At 37.5% G+C, this 26,097-nt stretch overlaps 3 protein-coding genes across 3 annotated transcripts in view; 1 reads left to right on the top strand and 2 right to left on the bottom strand.

Annotated features, from left to right (window-relative positions):
• camkmt (calmodulin-lysine N-methyltransferase) overlaps positions 1-6,160 on the bottom strand; it is a 101,296-nt gene extending 95,136 nt beyond the window's left edge. Inside the window, exons 1-3 of the mRNA XM_079854988.1 lie at positions 5,745-6,160; positions 5,420-5,598; positions 3,971-4,035 (exon numbers count right to left, since the gene is read on the bottom strand). Coding sequence (XP_079711114.1) covers positions 3,971-4,035; positions 5,420-5,598; positions 5,745-5,864 — 364 coding nt within the window. The 5' untranslated portion in view covers positions 5,865-6,160. The remainder of the gene's footprint in view (positions 1-3,970; positions 4,036-5,419; positions 5,599-5,744) is intronic.
• Positions 6,161-6,646: 486 nt separating this feature from the next.
• Positions 6,647-16,151, top strand: prepl (prolyl endopeptidase like; the record flags this gene model as incomplete). The annotated part of the gene is made up of 14 exons (XM_079854986.1): positions 6,647-6,944; positions 7,304-7,432; positions 7,529-7,595; positions 7,676-7,888; positions 7,959-8,085; positions 8,553-8,769; positions 8,856-9,047; positions 10,174-10,380; positions 10,486-10,661; positions 10,763-10,979; positions 11,060-11,206; positions 11,712-11,838; positions 15,589-15,671; positions 16,041-16,151. Exons 1-14 carry the CDS (start codon positions 6,843-6,845, stop codon positions 16,149-16,151), a joined length of 2,115 nt encoding a protein of 704 aa, XP_079711112.1. The 5' UTR covers positions 6,647-6,842.
• Positions 16,152-16,182: 31 nt separating this feature from the next.
• Positions 16,183-25,618, bottom strand: slc3a1 (solute carrier family 3 member 1). Its single transcript, XM_079854987.1, has 11 exons — positions 25,514-25,618; positions 22,560-23,046; positions 20,942-21,121; positions 20,539-20,681; positions 20,168-20,293; positions 19,377-19,496; positions 18,526-18,650; positions 18,244-18,445; positions 17,817-17,993; positions 17,034-17,159; positions 16,183-16,950 (listed from the first exon to the last, which is right to left on the bottom strand). The coding sequence occupies exons 2-11, from the start codon at positions 22,978-22,980 to the stop codon at positions 16,525-16,527; spliced, it is 2,046 nt and encodes a 681-aa protein (XP_079711113.1). The 5' UTR covers positions 22,981-23,046; positions 25,514-25,618; the 3' UTR covers positions 16,183-16,524.
• Between the last annotated feature and the right edge of the window lie 479 nt (positions 25,619-26,097).

Raw genomic sequence — 26,097 nt, forward strand, 5'->3', positions numbered from 1 at the left:
GTACTTAAGTGGCATAATACAATAAATATAAGTACATACAATGGGCCACGAGGCAGATATTTAACATATGGAGAAGCCTAATGGTTGTTGTAAATATTAACTCCAGGATGCAAGTAATAAACCTTTTTTTTTTTTTAAAGCAACAAACGTATTATTAATTAAATGTCACGTTTAGTGCATGTGTCACAAGACAATTGGAGGTGCCACAAAATACTGTATGGTGACATACGGCAATCCATCAGCACACGTCACAAGTTTTAGATTCAATTGGCACATGCCAATGACAGCCGGATGTGCCAATGGCTTTTGTGCATAAGATGTTATGCCACCTAAAGTTAAAACCGCCTCTTGTCCTAACATTGCTGAAGCTGTAATATTTTGTCAAAATTATGAAAATAAAGTATTTGTCATTATGTCACTAACATCTGCAGTTTTTGTATAACAATTATAACTCTATAAATAATAAAAAAATAAAATCTCTCTATAAATAATCAAACATATTGTAAAATACGATGCCGCTTCGGTGATATGTTAGAATAAATAACAAACCTAAAAAAACATGTGTTTGTATGTATTTGTATAGTTAAAAATACTGCAGGTAACCTGACAATGCTGTGTGAACTGAGAACAGCCATAAATATTTCTTATAGGCCAAAATTATTATTATTGATAAAAAATAAAATGAAAAAAATTCTTTGCAATATTGATCATTATTTTGCACATCTGAGATAAAAAATTTTTTTACTAGTAGTAGACGGTTTAATTTGATTGACTGAATAGTTCACATTGCTTACAACAGCGGGTAGTTCCTAATAAAGTTTCCAGCCAACTGGCGAGAAACTGTTCTATTTATTCGGCAAGGACAATTCTGGTTGGCATTTGGTGCTTGGCGAGTGTTAATTTTTGGACCCTGTATGCACACGTTCAACAGGCCGTTCTGCAGTAATGAGGGCTTGAGTCTGGTCAGCGAGCCGTCCTGTAAACAGTCTGAGAGCAGCGTTAATTAACTCTCACCAACACAGGAGAGCAGAATAAGGCAGAGATGGAGAGCCAGACCTCTGACCTCTGCAGGTCTAACCAGGCCTCATTGGACAGCCTCAATCTGAGCAATTAGTACACCGGGTCCCCCAATCTACATAATTGCCCAAGCAGGGGGTAGAACAGACGGGCATATGAGTGGAGACCATTGGACGCACACAAACAAACACATGATTCACATAAAAAGAAAGACACACACACACTAATAACACTTATTTAACTATGAAAAGGCTCTAAAAGTCACCATTACACATGGATTTGTGATAAATGCAATGGCAGGGTGTTCAGCAGAAACCCTGCTGAGACTGAGCACTGCCTGTTAGCAAGCCTGAAAGTCGTAATTTTAAAGAGGATCAGTTCCTCCACCTCATCATGTGACCTCTATGAAGAATGTTCACTCAGGATAAAGAACCTGGCTGGACTGGCTGAGAGTATCCAACAAATACCCAATAATGTTTGGTTCTGTTAACGGTTCTCTTCTCATACATGCATTCTTCATCCAATGCGGACAGAACAGTGTCCTAAAATACTAGCATCTAGCTACTCGATCTAAAGCATAATCTCGCACTGATCTTTGCAATTTGATTACTGAATGATACTTTTAAGTGAATCCCACACATACAGCTTCCAGCTTAAAAAGGTAAAAACAAGTTATTTCATAGGTGTTCATAATACAGTGTATGATGTGTAGTTAAAGATACACATGGGTTTTACACATACACATGGCCTTAAATCATGTTTCAAAGCTCATAACATTATAATAATAATGAACGTAAACAAAGAGCTCTGACTTGTACCACCTGACAGCTGCAGATTCATTTCACCATTGATAATGTTGGGGATGGAAAGGCGTAGCGCCAAACATTAGTCCTAAACTGATGAGTAATATCTTCTTGCAGTGCGTAGCTCCAAAAGGAACTCAAAAATCAGAAAAAAGATCAAAACACGAATATAGGCCAAAAAGTTTTTTTGTCCAGAGGCCACAAATAAAGTGCAAAAGTACAAAAAAAGTGCAAAAGTGCAACACGTTTTCGGGTTCAACTCTTCATCAGTGCCATGTGTGCTGATAATGTTGCCATAGAGAAACATAATTACGAGTCCAAGGACGTGAACATCAGATATGTATATGAAGTTGCCACATTCGACCGTTCCAAACGCGCCATTATGGAACAGTCAGCATGTCGTCACTCAGAGTAAGAATCAATGATGCCACAACATTGCGCAGCTTCTGGTTGTGAACCCATCAAGAATGAAAATTCCAGAAGGAATGGGATAACCTTTCACAGGTGAGAATGTGTTGGTTTATGTTTTCATATGTATTAACTCAATGTCAATATTACAGGTTTTTGCTATATGGTACTTTTATGCTATGGTTTTTACTTTTACTATGGTAACTTTTTAATGTGGTGTTAGCCGACGCCTTCCTTAGTCTTGCTGTATTGTGTGTAAGTCTATTGCGGATAAAGATAATAATACATGCGTCAAACTACGGTTGCAGATGCTCAGTCAACTTGCTTTGAAGTAGAAAGACTAAAATGGTATTTACTTGTAAAATTATTCCAATAATCGTTACGTCAGAAGTTCATGATTGGTCCAAAGCAGACTTCTTTCGTCAACTACATCACCTGGCTGCAAAGAGCTCCTCTGAAATGAGTATCAGTATTCCAAATTAAGAATACTACAACTAAATTTTTCTTTAGTTTTTAACCAACTCTGACCCAAACATATGACAGCAGAAGAACTGATGTTTGAATCCAAACCAGTGGTCAACAAGCCTCTCTAAAGCTCTTCATGTCCACCCAGCATGTTCAGATAAGACCTTTTGTGTCTCTCTTGATCCCTGCTGGAAACAACAGCACTTAAACCCACAGCACCATCAACCCTTCCAACCCTGACAAGTTGGATCACCGTAATCCATACATTTGGATAGCTAATCCACATTCAGTGCCTCAGAGGACATAGAGACCTTTCGGCTTGTCAAATCCTGAGACAAGGATTTTAAACTGGGTATGTGAGGTGGGTAATACATGGGGCATCCCGCCCCCCCTCCTTTGCAGACAATGAGCCTGCCCAGCTGAGCTGACAAGGACATGGGGGAGATGTTTGGGCTTACCAATGCGTAAGATCAATTAAGGGTGGTTGAGAGGAAGGTCTGAAAAGAGAAGCGATGACCCTGCCGTAGAAGAGAGCTATGCTGCCCCTTTTCACTAATCCAGTAAAAGAGCCAAATATTTCAAGACATTTCAGTCCACAATCTACTAAAAACCAGCACGGGATCAGTCTCCTTCCTATACTAAAACAAGTAATCTGCATAAAAAAAAAAGTTTTAAATATGTTTTCAAATAAAAACATCTGAGCCATTCTTTCATCCACGCAACAAAGAACCATAACTGGCGACAGATTCAGAAAAGTGTATGTCTTTGGTGTATCTGCCGAACAAGTCCTTTTGTGTTCAACAGAAGAAAGGTATGGAACGGCATGAAGGTACATTTACATTTGTGGACAGACTTTAATACTGCACTACAAAGGCAAGAAAGTGTTAATTTCTTCAAAAAAACTAGAATCTTACTAACCCCAAACTTTTAAATAGTAGTGTATAACATGAAAATGTGCATTTCACAGACTATTTAATGCACTAGGAAAGAATAATATACTTTAACACCCCTGTCATAGACAGCAGGAGTCAGTAAGTTGCTTATAATGAGGTGCTTATGAGGCTCAAGTGTGCCTGCCTCTGGTGTGCCATGGAGCTGCAGCTTTATCGGACCCCCTGCTGCCTGCTATAGGTCATGTTCAGCTTAAGACTACAGTGAAATATTCATAATCAAAGTATAGCAGACTGCATTCAAAGAACATGATTACCACCATGTGATCTGTTTCACAACCTACATGCAACAACTGAAGTCTGAACGTGAACAGAAGAGATACTCACAGACATTTCCTGTGTTGTCAAAGCTGCTGAGCACCTCATCTACTCTAATAGGTCCAAGATTGTCTCTGTAATGCATTAAGAAACATGATTTAGACACAAATATGCCGAGATGCTGACCAAATACTAATGTTAGCATGAAATGTGAACAACATAATGTGTTTACAGTTTTTCTCAGTCGCTTTGGTGCACTTCTCAGATCATAACTGAAACTCTCAAAACTACTTGTTCAGCCTCCACATCATTTAGTCACGTGTGCACATCATAAAAGCAATCGATTATGTACAATTGCCTGCTGTTTCCTAAATTATCAATTGCTTATGTCATGTTGATCAAAATATATTATACTGGTTCTCTGCTGATTAGTCTTACCCCTCAAACATTAGCTCTTTGCACAAGTCATTAAATGCAAAATGGTTGTAGTTGTCATAAACTGTCAAGCATATTTTCTATACATTTAATTTTTTTGTAAATGTGTCCTGAATTGATGAATTGCGGAGGTGAATTTTGAATTTCACTATTGAAGGAAGTGAGAACAATTTCACTATTCACTATTTCACCATTACAGTTCTCTAAAATAGCTCAGAGGTGCATCTCATGAAGCTTCATTTGGAATTTAGACAGAGCACAACAAGGAAACAGACAGGGTCAACAGTCAGGAAGAAGAAGAGAAGTAAGGATGCGTCGAAAGGGTCGAAAGGTAGAGCAGAATGTTGGGAGAACAACCTTGTCCTCAATCATTCAAAAGTTTGTACAGTTGAAATGTATATATGCCATACAGATAAAATGCAGTCTTGTGCATTTTCAATCATTGTCATCAAAATCGTAGTCATAGTTTATATCTGAAAATACAGAGTACACTGTTATATTGACAATGTGGCTAAGCATACCCTGGCCTAGTGAAAAAAAACTATACCATATATAAGAAATGTACCAAAGCGACTGAGAAAAACTGTAATCATCATACTGACATGAACAAAAAGAACACAAACCAAAAATTAACATTATGTCATTGTTTACTCACCCATTCTGCAATAAATAAAAGCGGTTATTATTAGCAGAATGTCCAAGCTGCTCTTAATTTTACATACAATGACAAAGAATGGCTGTGAAGACAGGATTTTTGACTATTTTTGCGAATAGAAGTCACACAGGGAACTTTTATGTTGCTTCTATGTTGATTGTTTTGTTATTTTTGGAGTTTGACACCTTTAGTCTCCATTCATTGAATAAAAAAAAATCAGCGTGAACATACTTCAGAACTTTTCCTTTTGTGTTTCACAGAAGAAAGAATATCATACAAGTTTGAATGACATGAGGGTGCGTAAACGATGACAAAATTTTCATATTTGAGTGAACTATCCTTTAAAACGGGAAGTCCTTGAGAGACTATGGGTATGTGGAAATGAAAAACACCAACAAATAGTGAACTCAACACTTTCTCCAGCATACCTGAGTAAGGCACTGTACTGGGGAAAGATTGCACTTCTGTACTCCACCCACTGCCCGTCTGACGGGTCATCCGTCTCTGTGGGAGTGACCCTGCTCCTGGAGAACAGGTTAAAGGAGGAGAATCTTCGTACTGACACCTGCTGTACATCTGAACTGTCGAGCTGCTTCCGTTTCAGAACCTGCATTGTAAGAGACACATAAGATGCTACTATCTGGACACATATGTCTAACGTAATAAACGCATTATATAACGCATTATATTTACGGTTATTTAATAAATGCAATCAGCTGTGCATTGAAGGACATTCACTGAAACCCCCCTCACCTGTCGTAGAAGACCCCATCGTGCACGGGCCACATCTGTTCCACAGTGAGAGTCGTGATTTTGGTGATTATTCGCAAGCATTTCTGTCGCAGCTAACGGAGGATCTTTACATTTATTCATGCCAGAGCAACCTGATCGATTTGTTTTGTCTTCATGCGGAAAATAACGGAGAACTACAACGACAACAAAGTGCAGAGTCTAGTCGAAGGCTTATTTGGCATTTGTTCTCTGGATGTGGTTCAATTCGATGGTTCAATTTAATACCGTTTTACCAATTCGCCGGTATGTACTGGTCTCTGTTGCTTAGTAATAAAATCCCACGCTACTTCCGTACACCACCTCCTCTTGTTAGAGGAGGAAAGGAAATCCAATTCATTACCAGAGTCTTCAAACACTCTGCTCTATCGGCTATCATCTATGATTTTTGACTCTATTACTCTTGCCTGAACTAGATGTCATATTTTAGCGCCATAAGTGATAGTGAGTCTGACTCATTTCTGCGAATCGGTTCTTTTGAACAGTTCGTTTCAAAGAGCCGGTTAAAAAAAGCCCTTGCGTAGCTTGACATATTGATTTTGAAATACAGCCACGTAATGTGAGGTACATATTCTGTAATAGCGGTGTTTATTTTAATTTCATACGTGTTCTAGCTCAGTTTGTTGCAGCCATTCAGCTCATAAAATAGTCATTAACAACATAAATACAGTTTGCATTCACATTCAACATTACAAAACTCACCTTTATCAGTGCACTATTCGATTCTCGGTGTATTTTTAGTCGGACATGTCCGAAAGAGGTTCAAGTGTTGATAGAGAACAGCTTTGACCGATTGATTCTGACTGGTAAATGAATAGTTCAAACAGGTTTTGTGAACCAATTCAACCGGTTCATTAAAATGATCCGACTCATTTGAACGGACATCGAGTGTCAATGCGCCACAGTTCTACAGAATAAGCACATGGGCTACAGGGAGGTTTAAATATTTTGAATGTGACACTTACCCAGAATGAATAATGCACTGTATTTTTGACATTTAAGGTAGCAGAAAGACGCCGTCCATTCATAATCAGAAACTAAGGGACATTCTTGCTGCATTAAATGAATCGTATCACCTCCTCATATCTGCTGCTTTTGCGATCAGTTTCACGCAATATACATCGGGCGAATATACACCCATTCATTTCACGTCTTTACACTGAGGTAATGTCAAGTTCATACATGTTTTGGTTTTACGTTTGCACGTACTTTTTGCATAACTGCTGTAATGAACAATGTTTGACATTAGCTGAGCAAATTAAGAGACTCATAAAAGTGCATGGCAATAATAAAAAAAAATCATTCATAGATTCTAAAATATGTAGCATTAAAAAATAGAATGTAAAAGTGTGAATTTAGTGCAGAAGCAAGAAAAATATTGTTATTCATTCGAAACAGTAGATCACCATGCATAATAATAATTAATAAAAATAACTACCAAAATACTGTTTAAATTGCATGTAGATGGAGTATCATACTGCAAATCAACTTCTCAACAGTGTTTTGTGTCAACTGTCATTTAGGGATTCTCACAAACTACAGCAGAGCTGTCTAAAGCCCAACTGCAGAAACTCAGAGTTCAGGAGCAGCGTTTCAAAAGAAGATTGCATTCGATTCATAGGAAGTTTGCCAATGTGCCAGAAAATTCTGAGGTAAGCAACTGTAATGGTGCCAAGTGTGTATAATACATATGATTGATAGAAGTTTTAAATCAGTTTGAGTCATTTTTCCCTCAACATCATGTCAAGTTTCAGGGACACCATCATGTATACTTTGAAGATGGCAACGGAATCTACAGATCGACCATGGGACACGGTAAATATTAAAGAGGAACCATTTCAGAAAAGACTTTTTTTTCTAGTTCCAAGTAGAAACCAGTAAATCTATGCATACAGGTGAGCAAGAGATGGCGGAGGTGTTCAGAGCAGACTGGGGAGGAGATGGATATGGAAGCATCCAGAGGGTCAGACTCTCTCCCACAGAGACCATGATGGCCGCCACTGTGAAGAAAGACCGCCATGAGGAGACCAGATGCATGTTGGTCCATCTAGGTGGTGTCAACCTGCATCAAAATGCCATGTTGGTTTTAGACAACGTGCTCAGCTTTGGTAAGATTTACTAAACTTTAATAATAATTGAAACAGAGTTTTTCCTCCACAAATGTCTTCTCTCTTGCAGAATGGGCAGCAGATGACGTCCTCTTCTACAGCACACAGGAGACTCTTCGTTGCTTGCGTGTTTTCCGTCTTCATCTCAGTGATTCTGGTGTCCAAACCACCCTTGTTTATGAAGAAAAGGATCCAGAGTAAGACCAGAGTGTGCTTAAAGCGGGCATGAAATGGAAGTTGTGATTGTCTTTTCTTCCCTATTGTGATGTATATCTTCAGTGAAATGGCCACTTGAAAAATAAATCAATCAATTTATAGATATATAGATATATACAGTGGTGGCCAAAATTATTAGAACAGTAAAATGATCAAAAGTGACAGTATAAACATTTATTATGTTGCAAAACCTTTCTATTTCAGATAAATAAAGCCTTGGTGAGCAGAAGAGACTTCTATTAAAACATTTTTAAAAAATCTTACTGTTCTAACAATTTTGGCCACCATTGTATATATATGTATATATATGCACGGATAAGTAATTTACAAATACTGCAATATTCCATAAAAATTTTAGAATTGTCCATTTTGATTTCATGGTGACTTTAAGTCCTAATTGTTGGTGAAGAGTTATTTTGTCCAGCACTGATGTGGTCTTCTGCCACAGGTTCTTTGTGGAGGTCAGTCGTTCCAGAGACCAGAGGCTGGTGACCATTAACTGCAGTAGTAAGATCAGTTCTGAGGTCTGGTTCATTGACAGCAAGACTCCACTTTCATTCCCCACCCTCATCCAGTCCCGCCAACCTGGTCTTCTTTACCATGTGGAGCACTCGGACAACCACCTGTTCATCCTTGCTAACACTGGAGCACATAAGGAGTATCAGGTTATTCCAGCACCAAGAGACTTGAGCATTATTGTTCCGAATTAAATTATAACTATGTGTAATTTTTTTCTTTCTCAAATCTCAAGCTGCTCAGGGCACCATTAGCCTCTCCGTCCTTGCCACACTGGGTGCCTGTGTTCAGTGCGGTTCCAGGGACAGTCATTAAAGATATGGAGCTGCTTCAGGATCACTGTGTGTTCACAGTAAAGGATTCACAGTGTCGACTTCAAATCCAGACTCTTACCACAAAAGAGCCCTATCAGTTAAACACCCTCCAGGTGTGACAAATCCCAAATTCACATACACAAGTGTTTATTTATAATGATGCTAATTTAAAGAGACAGGTTTTATTTCAATTTTAGATTTTTTTTACTGGATAGATGACATCTTATTCGATTAATTTCTTATTTCTTTTCACTAATGTATTAGAAAGTCTAAAACCTTTACTTTTTCTGTTAGGACTGACTTCACTGTTTTTATGCTCTTGGTCTCAGAGAACCTAATGATGTATATGTTCACTACACTAAAGTGTGGCGTCAGTAAGATTAATTCATTGATTGATTGAAATTAATACTTTTATTCAGCAAGGATGCAATAAATTTATCAAAAGTGACAGTAAATACATTTATTATGTTACAAAAGTTTTCTATTTCAAATAATCTTTTAAACATTCTGTTAATCAAAGAATTCTGAAAAAAAAAATTATAGTGGTTTCCATAAAATTAATTAAGCAGCACAACTGTTTTTACCATTGATAATAATAATAAGAAATGTTTCTTGAGCACCAAAAGGATCATGTGACACTGAAGACTGGAGTAATGATACTGAAAATTCAGCTTTATCATCACAGGAATGAATTACACTTTGAAATACATTCAAATAGAAAACAGTTATTTTAATTTCTCATGATATTTCACAGTATTACTGTTTTTGCTGTATATTTGATCAAATTAACATGGCCTTAATGAGCATAAGAAACTTCTTTCAAAAATATTGAAGTTAACCTCTTATTATTTTGACTTATATAATTTGAAAGACCTAGGATGTCATTAAACCTTTTAATCCTTTACTATAAAGTAAGCATAAAAGTTTATTACATTGTGGAAAGATAAAATAAAACAAATCTTAATAGAAAATTGTGAGGAGTTAAATGCTACAGTTACATTGTCTTATCTTGTGTCTCTAAAGACCCCTAACATAAGTGATGTAACCTTTTTCATAGAGCGCATTTTATACATATTATCACATTTATCACATGCTTCTAATCATTTCTCATAAAGAAAATGCCACAATAACTTCTCTCAGACCCCATGAGGGTTAATCTGATACATTACTATGGTCCAAAGATAGGATCCAAAATGCTCTTTGTACTTTCTAACAGAAATGTTTCTATTTTGCCCTTAGCTTCCCCAGTGGGCCTGTGATTTATCACCACAGCGTGTTGGGACTGTGGACAGAGGGTCACTTGGTTTTCTCCTGTCCTCCCCAGTGCACCCACCTGTACACTACCTCTATTCCTCCAGAAAACAAAAGCTCACAATAACAGAGGAGGACACCCGGTATATCTCCCTCCCTGAGTTCAACACTACACGCCTGCAGGCAGCCAGTCAGGTACAAATTATTTACATATGAGAAGTCATAAAGCTACAATAGTACAAAAAGCTGCCCATGTTATTCCAATAATATGCCATAATATCCCAATGTCTGACTTTTTAGGATGGTACAATGGTGCCTTTGACTCTCCTCCATATGCCTGCATTATCTGAGCTGCATAATGCTCCACTGCTTCTGCATGTATATGGAGCGTATGGTGTCGACCTCAGTATGAGCTTCAGTCCTGAGAAGAGACTGTTGCTGGAGGACGGCTGGGCTCTGGCCTACTGCCACGTCAGGTACTGAAGTTCATCTCTAATCATCTTTTCATTAATCATCTCTACTCATTCTGAAACAAAATGCATGTTTATGTGTGCTTGTGCTGTTTGTGACTGGGCAGGGGTGGTGGTGAGCGTGGTCTAGCGTGGCATCGAGCGGGCTCTGTGCTGCAGAAGCGGAGGGGAGTGGAAGATCTCGCTGCTTGCGTACAGACTCTTCATCACTTGGGAGTGTCTCAACCTGCTCTAACCGCCCTCACCTCTCGCAGTGCTGGAGCTGTCCTAGCGGGGGCGCTGTGCAACCATAACCCACAGCTCCTTAGAGCTGTAATTCTACAGGTGGATCTTCAATACATCATTGAGCACACATTCCCTGAGCCATATTTCCACAAGATAAATGACATTGCAATTCTCGGCAGGTGCCTTTTCTGGATGTTCTTGGCACAATGCAAGACCCTTCCCTGCCGCTTACTGTTGAGGAGAGGGGGGAGTGGGGAGACCCCCTTATAAGGGAACACAGAGACAACATTGCATCTTACTGTCCCTGCCACAACATTATACCTCAGGTAAATCACTCAGATATCACATACAGTACACCACCGTTCTAGATTGTAGAGGTAGTTTTTGTTTTTCTTATTCAGCAAGGATGCATTAAATTTATCAAATGTGATAGGAAAGACATTTATAATGTTGCAAAAAAAATTGTTTCTTTCTATTCATAAAGAAATCCTGAAAACCCAAATGTATCATGGTTTCCACCAAAATAAGAGGCAACACAACTGTTGTTAGCATTGATAACAATAAGAAATGTTTCTTGAGCACCAAATCAGAATGATTTCTGAAGGATCATGTGACACTGAAGACTGGAGTAATGACTGCTGAAAATTCAGCTTTAACATCACAGAATGTATTCAAATAGAAAAGTTTTTTGTATAGTTTTACTGTATTTTTTATCAAATAAATGAAGCCTTAGTGAGCATAAGAGACTAGTTTTAAAATAAACTTTTGATTTGTAGTTTGTGTCTAATGATTCGAGGGCTATTTAATAATTGTTTCTTATTTTTTCCACAGCTTTACCCACCAATTCTGATCACTGCATATTCAGAAGACCGCAGAGTTCCTTTATCTGGGGTCATGAAGTATGTGGAAAGACTAAAGAAGGCCATCCAAATGTTTACCGCTCGGGTTGATGTTAACGGTGAGTGTATAAATGCTCTCCTTTTTAATCAGTTCTCTAAAGCAATTATAGTCCACAACTAATGGATGTTCTTGGGCATAAAGTGGACATTTACAAATCTGTGAAACACACTAACTCGAGTGGTATATTACTTGTAATAGTGGAAACAGCAATATAATAAAAGCCAGTAAAAATATATTTACCAGAATAAATTTCCATCAAGAATTGGCAAAAAAATAAAGCCCAGTAAAGTAAAAAAAATAAAGGCCCGCCCACTCTGCCCAACGACAGTTTCCAATAATCATGTGAGGGTTTCCTGCGCGTTTTGTCTTTTCAGTGTGGCAAAGTAGTTTGTGACCTCGAATGTCAATTGGTTATTGGTCATTTATATGATAATTTATCTAGACACTTGATTATTCTATTTAACTCTTTACTTTATATTTTACTCGTTCATTTGGAATCTATGTCGCCCAGAGAGCCTCGCGCTGGCCCTTTAACACGGGTCTTGCGATCACAAACTCGTCAGTCTTGGTCACTAGACAGAGGTAATTGACTGTCCTGTTTTAGAAGGCCGCTTTCATGTTTGCTCTATCTAAAAGTATTTTGTTTAGTCCCCATAGATCTGTATCTTGAATTAAAGTAACGCTATCTCTAGTCAGAGGTCATGACCACTACTACAGATATAAGCCGTTCAATGTTACTTCTCTGATAGTAGCTTTGGTTTGGTCATGCCATGGTTTCCCATGTACACTTAGCTAAAGTAATTTTACATTAAACAGAGGTAAGGCTTAGGTTGGTCGATCAACATATTGTTGTCCTAAACGGAAATTTCCTTTTTAGCCTTAACAGTCTAAGTACACTTGAAATAGGGCCAAGTGTTAGCCGGAGCTCTAAAATCTCAGTTAGTGTGCCCTATGCTCAACTCAAAACTGGACATAAGTCCGTTACTTACCTGACTTTGATTTGCGGTAACATAAGCCTTCACTTAATCCACTTGAGAAATAATTTCAGAGTAAGTCTTAATAAATTTAAAATGTAACAATTAATTATTAGTCAGGTAGAAGATGTATCATGCCAATTACACAATCAATACAATAACATCAAATGCTCTGAAATAATGAGTAGAAGATACACCTGACATTAGAAAAACACATAATGCTGAGGACAATCGGTCTGGAGGACAATCAGTATTATGGGCTGATCTGACTACAAATCGCCCCAAGCCTTTTTCAGCATTTTTTTTAAGTACCCAGACCTAGACAAAACATCCACCACTGTGGTGCATGAACTTACAATAGGACTAGGGTTATAGACCTAGGGAGTTCGCACATTGTCGAGGAACAGGAGGTAGTTTGGATGAAGGACTCTGGGAAAGGGATTAATATTTATTAATAATTTATTAATAGATAGATAGATAGATAGATAGATAGATAGATAGATAGATAGATAGATAGATAGATAGATATCTGGGATCTGGACATCTCATTAGTCCAAGAAGTGAAGAATATTATTAAAACTAAGCTGCAGTATTAAAAACTCTGATAAACCGAGTGTAGTATAATGGAAATGAACTTGGAGGTCACTGGCTGTAATCCCAGCTCTCAAATAAACCCCTGGGCTTAAGAGAAGCACTTACACTCTCTCCTCGGGAGAGAAGAGCACTGATCTGGAAACAGGTGATGTGGAGCGATTCCTCTCCATATCCACCTGAGGTCACCTTGTGTGCGAGCTGCTGCGTGAGACACACTGTCAGCACATCTTAGTCCGGAGCTCTCCGTTAGACTCCCTCTCCATCTGTGTGCAATTAATTATTTTTATTACAGACTCACACACACACACACACACACACACACACACACACAGAAACACCTTCGCTAACACCCCACACACATACACAAAGAAAAAAGCGCAAGTTCCTCTAATCTCTCCCATTCCTCTCTGGGAGATAAAACGCTGATCACACATGCTGCCAGCTCGGACGATTAACATGTTTATGAGATAGTGTATCAGGCGAGGAGATAAGAAACAATACACTGGGCTGTGCCAAGGTCAGGAGAAAGCTTGTGAAACATGCGGCCCAGAGAAGGAGCAGGATGGAGAGAGACACCGGCGGCCGGACTGCAGATAAGAGGCAGATGACAGAGTTTTAAGGATTAGGCATATGATTTTTACACTCAGCTTCACTTCAGAGAGATCTCATCACCGTGGGGAAATAAGGCAGCCAGGCAAAGGAGTGGGCCAAGTCCACCTACATGGCAGCCTTTCATCATCCACTCCGTTTCAAGAGCGTTGACTTTAAAGTGCTGCATGTGATGCCCAGGTGTTGTGATGGAGAGCCAGAGCAGCGGATTACGCTTGGATATTGTCAGTCTAGTCTTACACGTTCACTGCGTTTGGTCTTGTGATAAACATGAACTAGTGTACATGAACTTCTTTATCTACTGTATTCCCTAGTGAAAAATAAATATACTCAAATGTATTTGAAATACATTTATTTTATGTTTTCTACAATAAGTATATTAAGTATACTACAAATACATTTACATATTTTTGAACTTACTATAAATACCCTGCAATTGTACTTTTAGTATACTAAATTTTGATACTTTGGAACTTTGTACTTAATGCACTTAAGTTGTCAGGAAATAGTGCTGAGGTCCAACTAAAGATATACTTAAGTATATTTGATTGTGTTAAAGTGGAACTATTGCAAGAACACTTTAAATATCTTGCATTTAAAGTGTTACAATTTTTGAATTTAGCTGGATCAATGTGCACTGACCGCCACAGTGTTCTTGTCAGAGAACTCAGAGTCATGAATAGATGATAGCCTTTTAATGATTGCTTTGGCATCAACATAGATGGACATGTGCAAGGTTTTCTAAAACAATGAAAGAAAATAATAATCAACATAAATCACATAAATGTTACATTGTAGATATAAATGAAAAACTAAACATGAAGCATTTGCTTCGTTATACAAGTTATAACGATCGCTATTCAAACTTCAAAGGATTGACGGCATATAATACAGCGTGCAATTCACGTGCTGTAAATCGGCCGCTATATGATATACAGCGCTGATTCTGTGCGCATCTCCGTTATTATGCTAAACATGGAGAATTCAGAACATAAAGACTGATATTTTACAGAGATCACACTATCCTTACTAATAGTGGTATTAAAACACATTTTAGGCTTAAAGGGTTAGTTCACTCAAAAATGAAAATTAAGTCTCAAGCGATATGTCAGTAAATATGTTAATGTATTTGTAGTATACTTAGTATGAAATAAATGTATTTTAAATGTATTTTACGCAGCACGTTTGAGCTTACGCAAGAACCAATGAAGTTCATTCTCAGGTGTCAAGCAGGTTCAGTTGAGCTTCTGTTTATGTTTATGTTCTTTGTCAAAGTTTATATGTGAATAAAAGACTAAATTAAATTGGTTTATCATATAAATGATCGAGTCTCTTCTGAAATTTTGGACTAAACCGCTTAATTCATATGGATTAGTTTTATGATCTTTACAATGAACTTTTTAAAGCATTAAAGTGGTTTGTTGCGTAGCTGTCAATGTAGTGATCTCATGCGAGTTACAGTTATTTTGATTCAAGATTGCAACTTACGAGGGCACAGATAAATAAGTTATAATAAATACTGCAATATTCCATAAACAAACAAAAATTTTCGATTTTATGGTGATTTTAATGTACACATGAACCTGTGCCTGTTTAATTGACAAACGCTTCCTGTTCTGTTGAACAACCAGCACGTGTCCCAGCTGTCATTCTGGACATGCAGCCAGGAGGTGATCACTTTGGCCCTGAGGATTTTCATCTGTCCTTGAATGAGGTACATAAACACTCAATTATATTCATCCCAAACCTTATCAGACCAAATTGCTAAATTACCTGCTGTTTACTTTAACACACTCAAGCATAACCCTTGAGCATGCAGGGTATTATAAAGCTTTGGATTAATCGGTTACGGTTGTGATTATATAAAAGTGTATTTTTCAATAGATATACTTTCTCCTGAGAACAGTTGAAAGATCACCTTCTCTCACGGTTTGATGTCACACATTAACTTATACTGTACTGTTCTGTTACTTATGTTTACAGCTTTATGTCATGGTGTTTTTTTTTGCTGGCTGTATAGTAATCATATATTTGAAGAAAGCTTTTATTTGTGTAATATCTGCTACTTTTTTTCCTTTCACAGAGTGCCCAACAGTTAGCCTTCCTTTACACAGAACTTGGACTAGATCACCAAAAAACTCGACGGAGACAAAGGAAAGCTCAAAAAAAAGAAAACGGCGGTTTATGTGAATGAAAAAAAGAAACAGACAAAAGTTGTTGTTTTTAATAAACCAAACCATTTTTGTTTCATAGATGTTGGTCATTTCTTTTTGGATAAAGGTTTGTCTTTATTCTGACTAAAACAAAATCTAACAGCGTCCAAACAAGTTGTGATGTGACAATTTTGCACTGACAAGCAACTGTTCACACTACACACAAAAGATATCACAGCCAATTAAACGATACTTGATGTTCAGTCTACAGTTCTGTGGAGTGAGATTTTGGACCAATGAGATTTCAGAGTGGGCAGGACTAGCCAGCATGACACCACAGGAATAAAAGATGGAAAAGATAGCCTTTATTGCTTGTCGATTCACTGTGTCAGCCTAGTTAGGACACAAATAGCCTCAACACTTATACAGAATATCTAGTGCGGACAAATAGCAGGCTTTCTCAGAAACATAACACTCAGATTCATGGTTAGGGTGAAATCGCTGATTGGTGGAATATTCCAGGAGCAATCCTTGGCCTCGAGATGTTGGAATTCTGGATTTAGAGAAAGTCTTTTGGCTTATTGGCACTGTACTTAAATGCACAGTGAGGGAATCTGGCAGCTCACTAACCGAAGACAAGTCTGTTGTAGTATCCATGCCGAAGTTTAGAACCACCAGGAAGCCTTTTTTGAGCCCATCCAGCTCACGCAAATAAGCAAATATGTTGGCGTCACTCCAGACGTTGCAGAACCAGCCTCGGGACAGGACAATGTCCGACCCTTTGAGCAAACTCAGAGCACGATACTGTGAAATGGTAGAGTCTGGATCAGCCTGCTGAAGCTGGAGAGAAAGATATAAGATGGGATTAGAGGTTTCCCTACTTTAACACACAGATTCTTGACATAGCAGTCGGAATCACGTACCTTCACATTGACAGTGCTGTAGTCTGGAGCGATGTCTAGCCATGTGCCCGTTTCATTATCACTAAAGCCAGAGTTGAGCTGATCATTCCACTGCATTGGTGTTCGCTGTGGGTCTCGACCGTTGCTCTTAATGGTAAAATAATTACATATTTAATTAAAAAGATAATTCATTCAATTGATCAAAAAGTGTCACTTTTTATAATGTACAAAAGATTTCTATTTTAAATAAATTGTGAACTTCTCCACACAAAAAAAGTATTACGGTGTCCACAAAAATATTATGAAGCACAACTGTTTTAATATTTATAATAAGAAGAAATGGTTCTCAAGCATATTGGAATTATTTTTTGAAAGATTATGTGACATTTAAGAATGGAGTAATGACTGCTGAAAATTCTGCTTAGAATATATTACATTTTAAAATATAATACGTTTCTTGTAATATTTCACAATATAGTATTTTTGATCAAATAAATGTGGCCTTGGATCATAACAGACTTCTTTCAAAAACATTTTATAAAATCTTACCGACCCCAAACTTTTGAATAGTAGTCCGTATAATAGTAGTTCACTAAAGAAACGATTAAAGGGGCCACTAAACAGCTCAAACAACACATATTTGAATAAGAGACTTCATTAAAAAATATTTTAAACATCTTACAGACCCCAAACATTTGAATGATAAAATACATATATTAAAATACATTTATTTTGTATAACTACAAAATGCGCTAAATTTAACTATTTATAAACAAAATTTAAAAAGCAGTATTTTACACTTACTGGATCATCTTTTCCAAAAGGATCCTGAATTACAGATATATTAACGTTCACCATGCCAATCTCCTCTCCGTAGTATGTCGTGGGAGTTCCAGGCAGTGTTAACAACAGCATGTTTGTAGCACGGACATATTCCTTACCAGCACTTGAGCCTATACGTGGCTTGTCATGGTTTCCCACCTATATATGTATACAAACATATTTTGTGATTGTAACAAACTGAACAAAATGTATTAGATTATATGAAAAAAAGCTAAGCTGGAGTGTGCAATTTTTTACATTTTCACCATCCAAAGGCAAATGGGGGAGTGTTTGGGACAACTCAATTTGAAAACAAACTTTACTGTTCCATTTAGTGATGCTAGTGTTGCTGAAATTACACACGTGAGATTGTGATTCTTAATGAATGGACATACATATGGTCACTCACCACCCAGTTTGGCCATTTTCCCTTTGGCATATTCGACATCCATAAATTAACCAGGCCTTTGGCTTGATTTCCTGACAGATCATCAGGAAGATACAGTAGATAGAAGTTAAAGGGGAAATCGCTTTCTATGGCATAGTTTGTGCCGTAGTACCTCATGGTTTTTTCAATTTCTTCATAGTCGTAACACTCAGTAACCATGAATCTAAGTTTGAGAAAACACAAAAGAGCCATTTACAAGAGAGAAGCCCATGGAGATTTGTGAAGTAGAAGAACTGAGGATACCTGTAGCGGCCAGGCTCTCTGCTGTAGGCGTCCATCTCTATCCTCCAGTCTGTCAGGATCTCATGTAGCCCCGCTTGTGTGTAGGTGTAGTCATGGTACAGCTCAAACTCCGTGTCCACAGTCGACTGAGGAAAGAATGAGGATAACCTTGTAGTTAGTCACACTGCACACTTGTAACTCACATTGACAAAGATCAATAAATGCTTTAAAATGAATTGCTTATTGTTATTTCATGTTAGTTAATGCATTAACTATTGAAATATTACCATAAAAGAAACGTATTATATTTTAAAAGCATTACATCTCGTTAAGAAATATGGTATGCATTATGATTCAAAAGTTTGGGGTTGATATGTTTTGGGTTTTTTTCTATTTCTGAATGATCATGTGACACTGAAGACTGGAGTAATGGCTACTAAAAAATTAGCTTTGCCCATCACAGGAATAAAATATATATTGTAATAATAGATATAAATTGTAACAATAGATCGTAATAATACAGTGATACAGATGATAGAGTGTTGAACTTGTGTTGAACCCGGAACATTTTTTAGTTAGTGCTAGCAAAAATTAAGCCTTTAAAAAAGAGGGCCAAGACTACCGAGTCATTCCACGGCCTTCCCTAGATCTTCAGTGGCTTTGTAATCATCTGGAATTAGGATAATGGGAATGACTTGTCAGTAAATCCAGAGAAATATGCACTTCTAATCCTTAAATGACATTGTGAGAACAAAGAATAGTAACATGACTCTTAAATGCATTCAGAGAATAATTTTGGCTCTGGCAGATGAAGTGCTTCAATATACAGTAAACTGAATGAATAACATAGCACAGGTCATTGTTTGGCTTACTGGATCTTGGTCAGGGTCAACCTGGGGTTCATTTCTCAAATGTGTGGCCTCAAGCATGTGTTTCACAGCGTCCATGCGGAACCCGTCCACTCCCTTCTTCAGCCAGAAATGGATTATGTCCTATTACACAGATGTGAAACAAAGATCAAAGAGGGTCCATGTTTGTAGTGAAACATGATATGGTTGGTGGATTGCGGATCTGCATGAAAGGCCTTTTTGTTCAAGAGTTTGGAGGCTAATATCCCTCCTCCACCAATATTTAAAAATGACCTTCCAGGTCTAGAGAAGTGATATATTAACAAAATCTTAAAAATGCGTGAACAATATATTTTTTAGTTAAGCTCAAGCTCCAGAGCATTTAATAGACTAAAAATGGGATACAATAAAACTTTTTTTTTATCCTTGTATATTTATCACAAATTACTGGAAATGTAATATACACTCTTAAAAAAATAAAGGGTCTTTATTGCCATCTATGACTCCATGAAGAAGCATTAACATCCACTGAAACTTTTCGCTGCACTGAAGGTTATTTATAGTGGAAAAGGGTTCTTCTGATTATTAAAATGTTCTTTACTCTATGAAAAACAGTTCACACTAGGATGGTTCTTTTAAGAAGTGGCATCACAGCAAAAAAAACCTTTTGGAACCTTAGTTTTAAGAGTGCAATGTGTATCTTGTTCAGGACTAGAACCATTGCTTGTTGCTTTGCCATGTCACACTTTTGTTAGGACTCAAAAAATGTTTACAGTCAAGCCGTTGTCTTCATGCTTCCTTTAGCTCTGTCTTACCGTCATCTCCTCTATGACTCGGGGGTTACGGTAGTTCAGGTCTGGCTGTTCCTTGAGGAACTGATGGAAATAGCACTGTTGTCGTACTTCATCATACTCCCAAGTAGAATTTCCAAAGACACTTATCTAGGACAAACAATGACACTAGTCAACCACATCTAACTACTATATATATGTTTGTAATCGTCTTAATTGTAACAAAAATTAATTTGCTATGTAACAAACAGTATCAGATGAGATATATTCGCAAAGCTTGGACAAACATTACGAGTAGCACTGATTCTTTATGTTGATGTGATCCAAATGTATAATGCTACAGAAGCTGTCACTATTCCCTGATTTGTTTGCATTGTGAGGATGGACATTCATACCCAGTTGTTAGGAGGTTTGTCTGCAGTGCAGTTAACCCAGATATAGTAGTCTTTATAGGGCTCTGTGCCATTACGGCTAAGCTGGAACCAGATGTGTTTGTCGCTGGTGTGGTTCGGGATATAGTCCATGATCAGCTTTAGACCTGGGCCAAAAAAACCCAGCAAACATTAATGCGGTTATCAAACGGAGCACTGATTGATGTAATGATGGTGTTATAACATCGTAACAAGTTTGGAACTGATGTTATTTATTAACCACCATGTTACTCATGAAGCTCATAACATGCTAAAATTCAAACTATAGCCATAAACACAGCAAAAGTGAGTTGTCATTGTGTTACAAGTTGTTGGTTGACAACAATGTTGATTGAAATGTTGATCATTTATCATAATGCATGCCCACCTTTGTCATGCATGGCTGTTAGGAGGTCGTCAAAGTCTTCCATGGTTCCAAAGAGAGGGTCAACCTGCCTGAAGTCCTCGACGTCATAGCCAAAGTCCTTCATAGGAGACTTGTAGAAAGGACTGATCCAGATTGCTTTAATGTTCAGGTACTCAAAATGACTCAGTTTCTCCCTGATTCCTAAAGTCAAACATTGAATTATAAAAACGCTATCTACACATTTTTACACCTTTGATCTTTACAAAGACATTCGACAGTCCTCACAATGGATTTATCTTGATCAATCCAACCTTTATAATCATTTCAATATGATATTTTTAGAGGGTCACTAAAGTTATTACACGTCTCATGTAGAAGATAAGCTGGTGTTTTGTCTTATAAATAGTGCTTTGTGTGAACATGTTTCACTGTAAAAAACGAATGACCCTGTAATGTACCACCATAAAATCAGTTTTATTTACTTTATGGCATGTGTAGACGCAATTTTACCCATTACATAAGAGCAATTAAACAACCTCGTCCTCTAGCATGAAATGGAATATGCAGCAATACAGAACCATTATGAGGGGAAAAAATGGCTTTTGTGTGTCCGTCCAAGCCATCAATACACTCACTTCTCAAATAACACTACAGCTGGAGGGAACTCTCAGCTACTGAAAAGAGTTGTTTTTCAAGGCTGCATGAGAAACTACTGCTGACTTTTTCAGCCTTTTTGCTTTAGACCAATTATATGGTCTCTGGATTATTAAAAGAAACCAATTTGCTGAAAAATGATGACATTATGCACACTAGGATGTGTGTAGGTACATTTGATGTTCTCAGAATACAAGATCCAAACCTGACACAAAGGTTCTCAACAATATTATGTAAGGAGATTGCAGAACAACTTACTCGAATTATTATTATTATTACATAATTTGTATGTAAAAATGGACAAAATGTTTACATATACAGTAGTCAACATTTGAAGTGGATCAAAACCTTTCATCAAAGTTAAACATGAATTTTGAACAATACCCGTTCTTGTCTTAGGACAACTTTGATGAACTTTTTTGATCCACTTCAAATGTTGACTACGTCATTGCATGCAACAAGAAAAGGATATTAAAATAAATTATATTAATACAATCTTAAAAATTAATTAATAATTTAAAGTTTAATAATAATTACTAAAATTGTTTTTTGAGAAGAATACATCAAAAGCGGTATATAATTAATTGCCTAATTTGCATATGTTGGGGGGGGGGGGCAACTTCCAATACAAGATACATAGCTGAAAATATTGTAATAATCAGTGTTATTAACTAAAATATAATTTTCTATAATTGAAATAAAGTTGAAATAAAATAAATATTAGAACTTTAAAAAAACAAACAAATGAAAATAAGAAATGTTCCATTATGTGCCAACTTTAATAAATAAGTTGAAGTTGAAGTACTTACATTTTGGAAACTAAAACAAATAAATTAATAAATAAATGTATATTCTATATTTAAAACATAAAATTCTACAACTTTTTAAACTAAAATGAAATAAAAAATATAAGCCGTTTTAAAATATTATTAAATAGCCTACTATAACATAAAAAAAAATATATGACCAAATGATCAAAAATTACCTTTGAGGTCTCCAACACCATCAGCATTTGAATCTTTGAATGATCGAGGATAAACCTGATAGACCGGAGTCAGCTGCCACCAGCTCATGCATCGAGGCGACAGCGCCACGATTGTAATGGTCATGGCAATCAGAGCCAGGGTGCATGCGATGATCAGCCAGAAAATGATCTCTCGAGGGATCCTGTAGCAAGCTTTTCTGGAGTATAGCACCAGAACCTCTTTGGGCATCCCAGCATACGGTTTGATCTGAGTGAACACGTTTTCCTCCGGCTCCGGCCCGCTGAAGGAGAAGCTGGTGGCCTGGTGCTCTCGAGAGCTTGATGCCTCAAATATATCATCATCATCCTCTTGAAAGGCTGCATTCTGGGCGCCTTCTTGCTGCTCCAGGGTGTCGATGTTTGTGATTTTGGTCAAGCTCATCGTTCTTGCTTCATTCAATCCCAGAGCACAGGAACAACACTTGTGAGAGCCGATACAGCCAGAGTCCTGTTAAATAGAGGCATTCACAAGTCCATAGTGCATTACACTCATTCAGTCTCCATCCCTCTCTCACACACAATAACACCCCTCCCAGAGGAATGTGGCAGAGATTAGGCAAGGCCAATCGCACACTTCCTTGACTACACATTATTGAAAAGTCAATGTAACTTATCATGGCATCAGAACTTTTTTCACTATATAAAAAAATTGGCTGGCAAACTTTTACCATAGGAACAACCCTTTAGCTTTTCAGCTGACAGATTTTCCCTGAAATCAGATCTCTACAGAATGAACAAAATAAGAATCCTGTCCAACTTGTAAATTAGTTAACTAGATCGTAAACTGCAAGCTTGATTACATAATTTTATTGATGTTTATGCATACTGTCAAGGCCTGATTATAATAATATTAAAAAAAAATTAAGAATAATCAAATCTACCAAAAAAAAAAAAAGATTTTTGATGAATGCATTAAAAAAAGCAGTTAATAATGTATTGCCTAATTTGCATCTGTTTTGGGACAACTTCAAATACAAAATACATTAAAAAAAAAAAATGTAATAATCATATCAAGTGTTATTAATGAAAACTAAATATATTTTAAATGTTTTCAGTGATTGATATAAAGCTGAAATAAGAAGAAAATTAGAAATAAGTTTAAGTAGGCCTACTAGAATTACGGAAGCCCCGAAACGCAACGTTAAAAAAAAAATCCGTCAAAAAAAAATATTCTAGTAGGCCCTATTTCGAGATTTAAGTCGAAACGTTTCGAGAATAAAGTCGAAACATTACCAGAAAACAATTCTGTAGAAGTTGCGTGTGTGTGCATTCATAACGGCGCGCGTCCACGCATAAGGCGTGTTTCCAATTCTGAATTTGTGTGTGTGTGTGTGTGTCTGTGTAAAGAAATGCACTTGTGAAGTCGAACTGCCTCGGACATGGATCTACACAAAATAGTAGCTTTTTACTTTTATCTGGGCTTTCAACAAAAAGAAAATTCGACAGGTGCATAGATTAATCTACCAACATGCATTATCATGGCGTTGCCTATAGACGAGCACAGACTCCGCCGGAGTAGGTTCACAATCTGGGTTGCGTTTCCCGAAAGCATCGTTGGCAACTATGGTCGCAAGTTCATCGCAATGTCCATTGAACTCTATTGGTAACGACGGAACTTGCGACCATAGTTGGCCAACGATGCTTTCGGGAAACGCACCCCTGGTCGAAACTTTATGTGGCAGTGTTTTTGACGTGTGCACAAGCGTCGCGCCGAACTTCCGCATATCAGTTTCCGGTTTACGGCCGCTTCATCGGCATCCACTGTAAACAAACAAGATGAGTGCTGCTGTTGTACGAAATAAAGAGATACTATGTGCGTGACACATCTAAGTTTCTAAGAACTGTAGGTGGATCTTACGGCCGTTTCCCACATACTCCGTGTGCAGTGTGTGTGTGTGTGCGGTGCAGGAGCAGCACGCGCTATAGTGCTTCACATATGATGCGTTCGCAGTGAATAACTGATTCACGGCTGTACCACAAACACTTACTATTTTTATTTAAAATCCAGAAGTTACGCTGCAACTTTTATTTAATAAAATGTTTTTTCAGCATTGCGATTCTCTTTGTACACATTTAACCTACACTCTTTAATGGACGCATGCACGTTTAAACACAATTTAAATATGTGCATTAATTCATTTAATTATTTTTATTTGGCATACCAGCGTGATGACGTCATCGCACACTTCGGTATGTGGCGCGCGCCCGTGATACGCTCCATTTAGAATCAATACACTGTTAAAGAAGCAATCACTGCAGCGCTCGATTTTATTTTATTCTTCTTTAATCTTTTTGTACTTCTTCTTCAGGTAACTTAAAACACTTCGGTCTTGAGTAGGCTAGTAACATTGTTTAATGCTACACTGATGAGTTGATTGAAAGTAGTTCATTTTAATTTAGTGATAGTGTGTCATGTGTTAGCATTTCTGAACACATGGTTAGCCCGCTATACACGAGAGAGTTATTTATGTCAACATTGTTTGAATGTATAAAAGTTATGATGTTTCAGTTTTATGAGTTATCTGAAACTTGCACATTTGGGTAATTACCTCCTTCATGTCTGTGAATTGAGTTATGCATTTCAATAGTTTTCATCTATCTTGTAAGTGACTTTATTGTAGGAAATACATTGGACGATGGAGTGAACATTGGTTAGGCATGTAATTGATATCTCAGCTGCATTGTTGTCATCAATTTCATACTGTCATTTTAGCCTGGGTTTCCCCATGCTGCCTTGAGCGCAGCGCGCTTTTATTCACGCTGCTAGGTAGCCTGGATACCATGGACCAGATTTTCTCCTCAGAAACGGAACCAATCACAGAACGGGGAGGGAGCAGCAAGACGTCGTCAATGCGACACACCGAAGCAGTTTGTTTATATCTATAGATCCAACATGGCATCAGACGCGAAGTTACCTTTCGATGCAGCCTTAGATAGTGTTCTAAGTAGTTTAGTCTTCTTCAGCCATCGTCTTCTTCGTCGTCGAATTTCTGTCGTTCTACATCTACTGTCTATGCTCTACATACGTCATCTGGTATAATTGAAACGATTGGCTATGAGCTACGTGCAGGCACATTTGATAGACATTTGTAGCGCCCAATAAATGGCTCTGGGCATTCGTGAACCACGCCTCAAATACGAGAAAATGAACGTGGTTCCCAGACCACGTCTCAATGAGAAAGAGGTCTGACGTTAGCCAGGCTAACTGTCATTTAGTGGGTTCGGGTAAATATTTAGTCTCAAAATGTGTTTTCTCTTTGTAAAGAACAAGTGTCACTGTCAGTTGTAAATGCCACACGTCTCTAGTGTGATGAGACATGCTTGAAGTTACCTATATTCAGGGGCGAAAATTTCATCTAAATGTTGGGGGGGACAATAAACATAACATTTCTAAAGAACAATTTTTGAAGGGGACACCAATAATACAGGCAAAATTGTACTTGCAAGGAAATGTGTACAGAGAGGAAAGCCTTACTACTATTCTTAGTGTAGCATGGAG

Source organism: Squalius cephalus (genome assembly GCF_949319135.1).
Source record: "Squalius cephalus genome assembly, chromosome: 21".
Lineage (NCBI taxonomy): Eukaryota > Metazoa > Chordata > Actinopteri > Cypriniformes > Leuciscidae > Squalius > Squalius cephalus.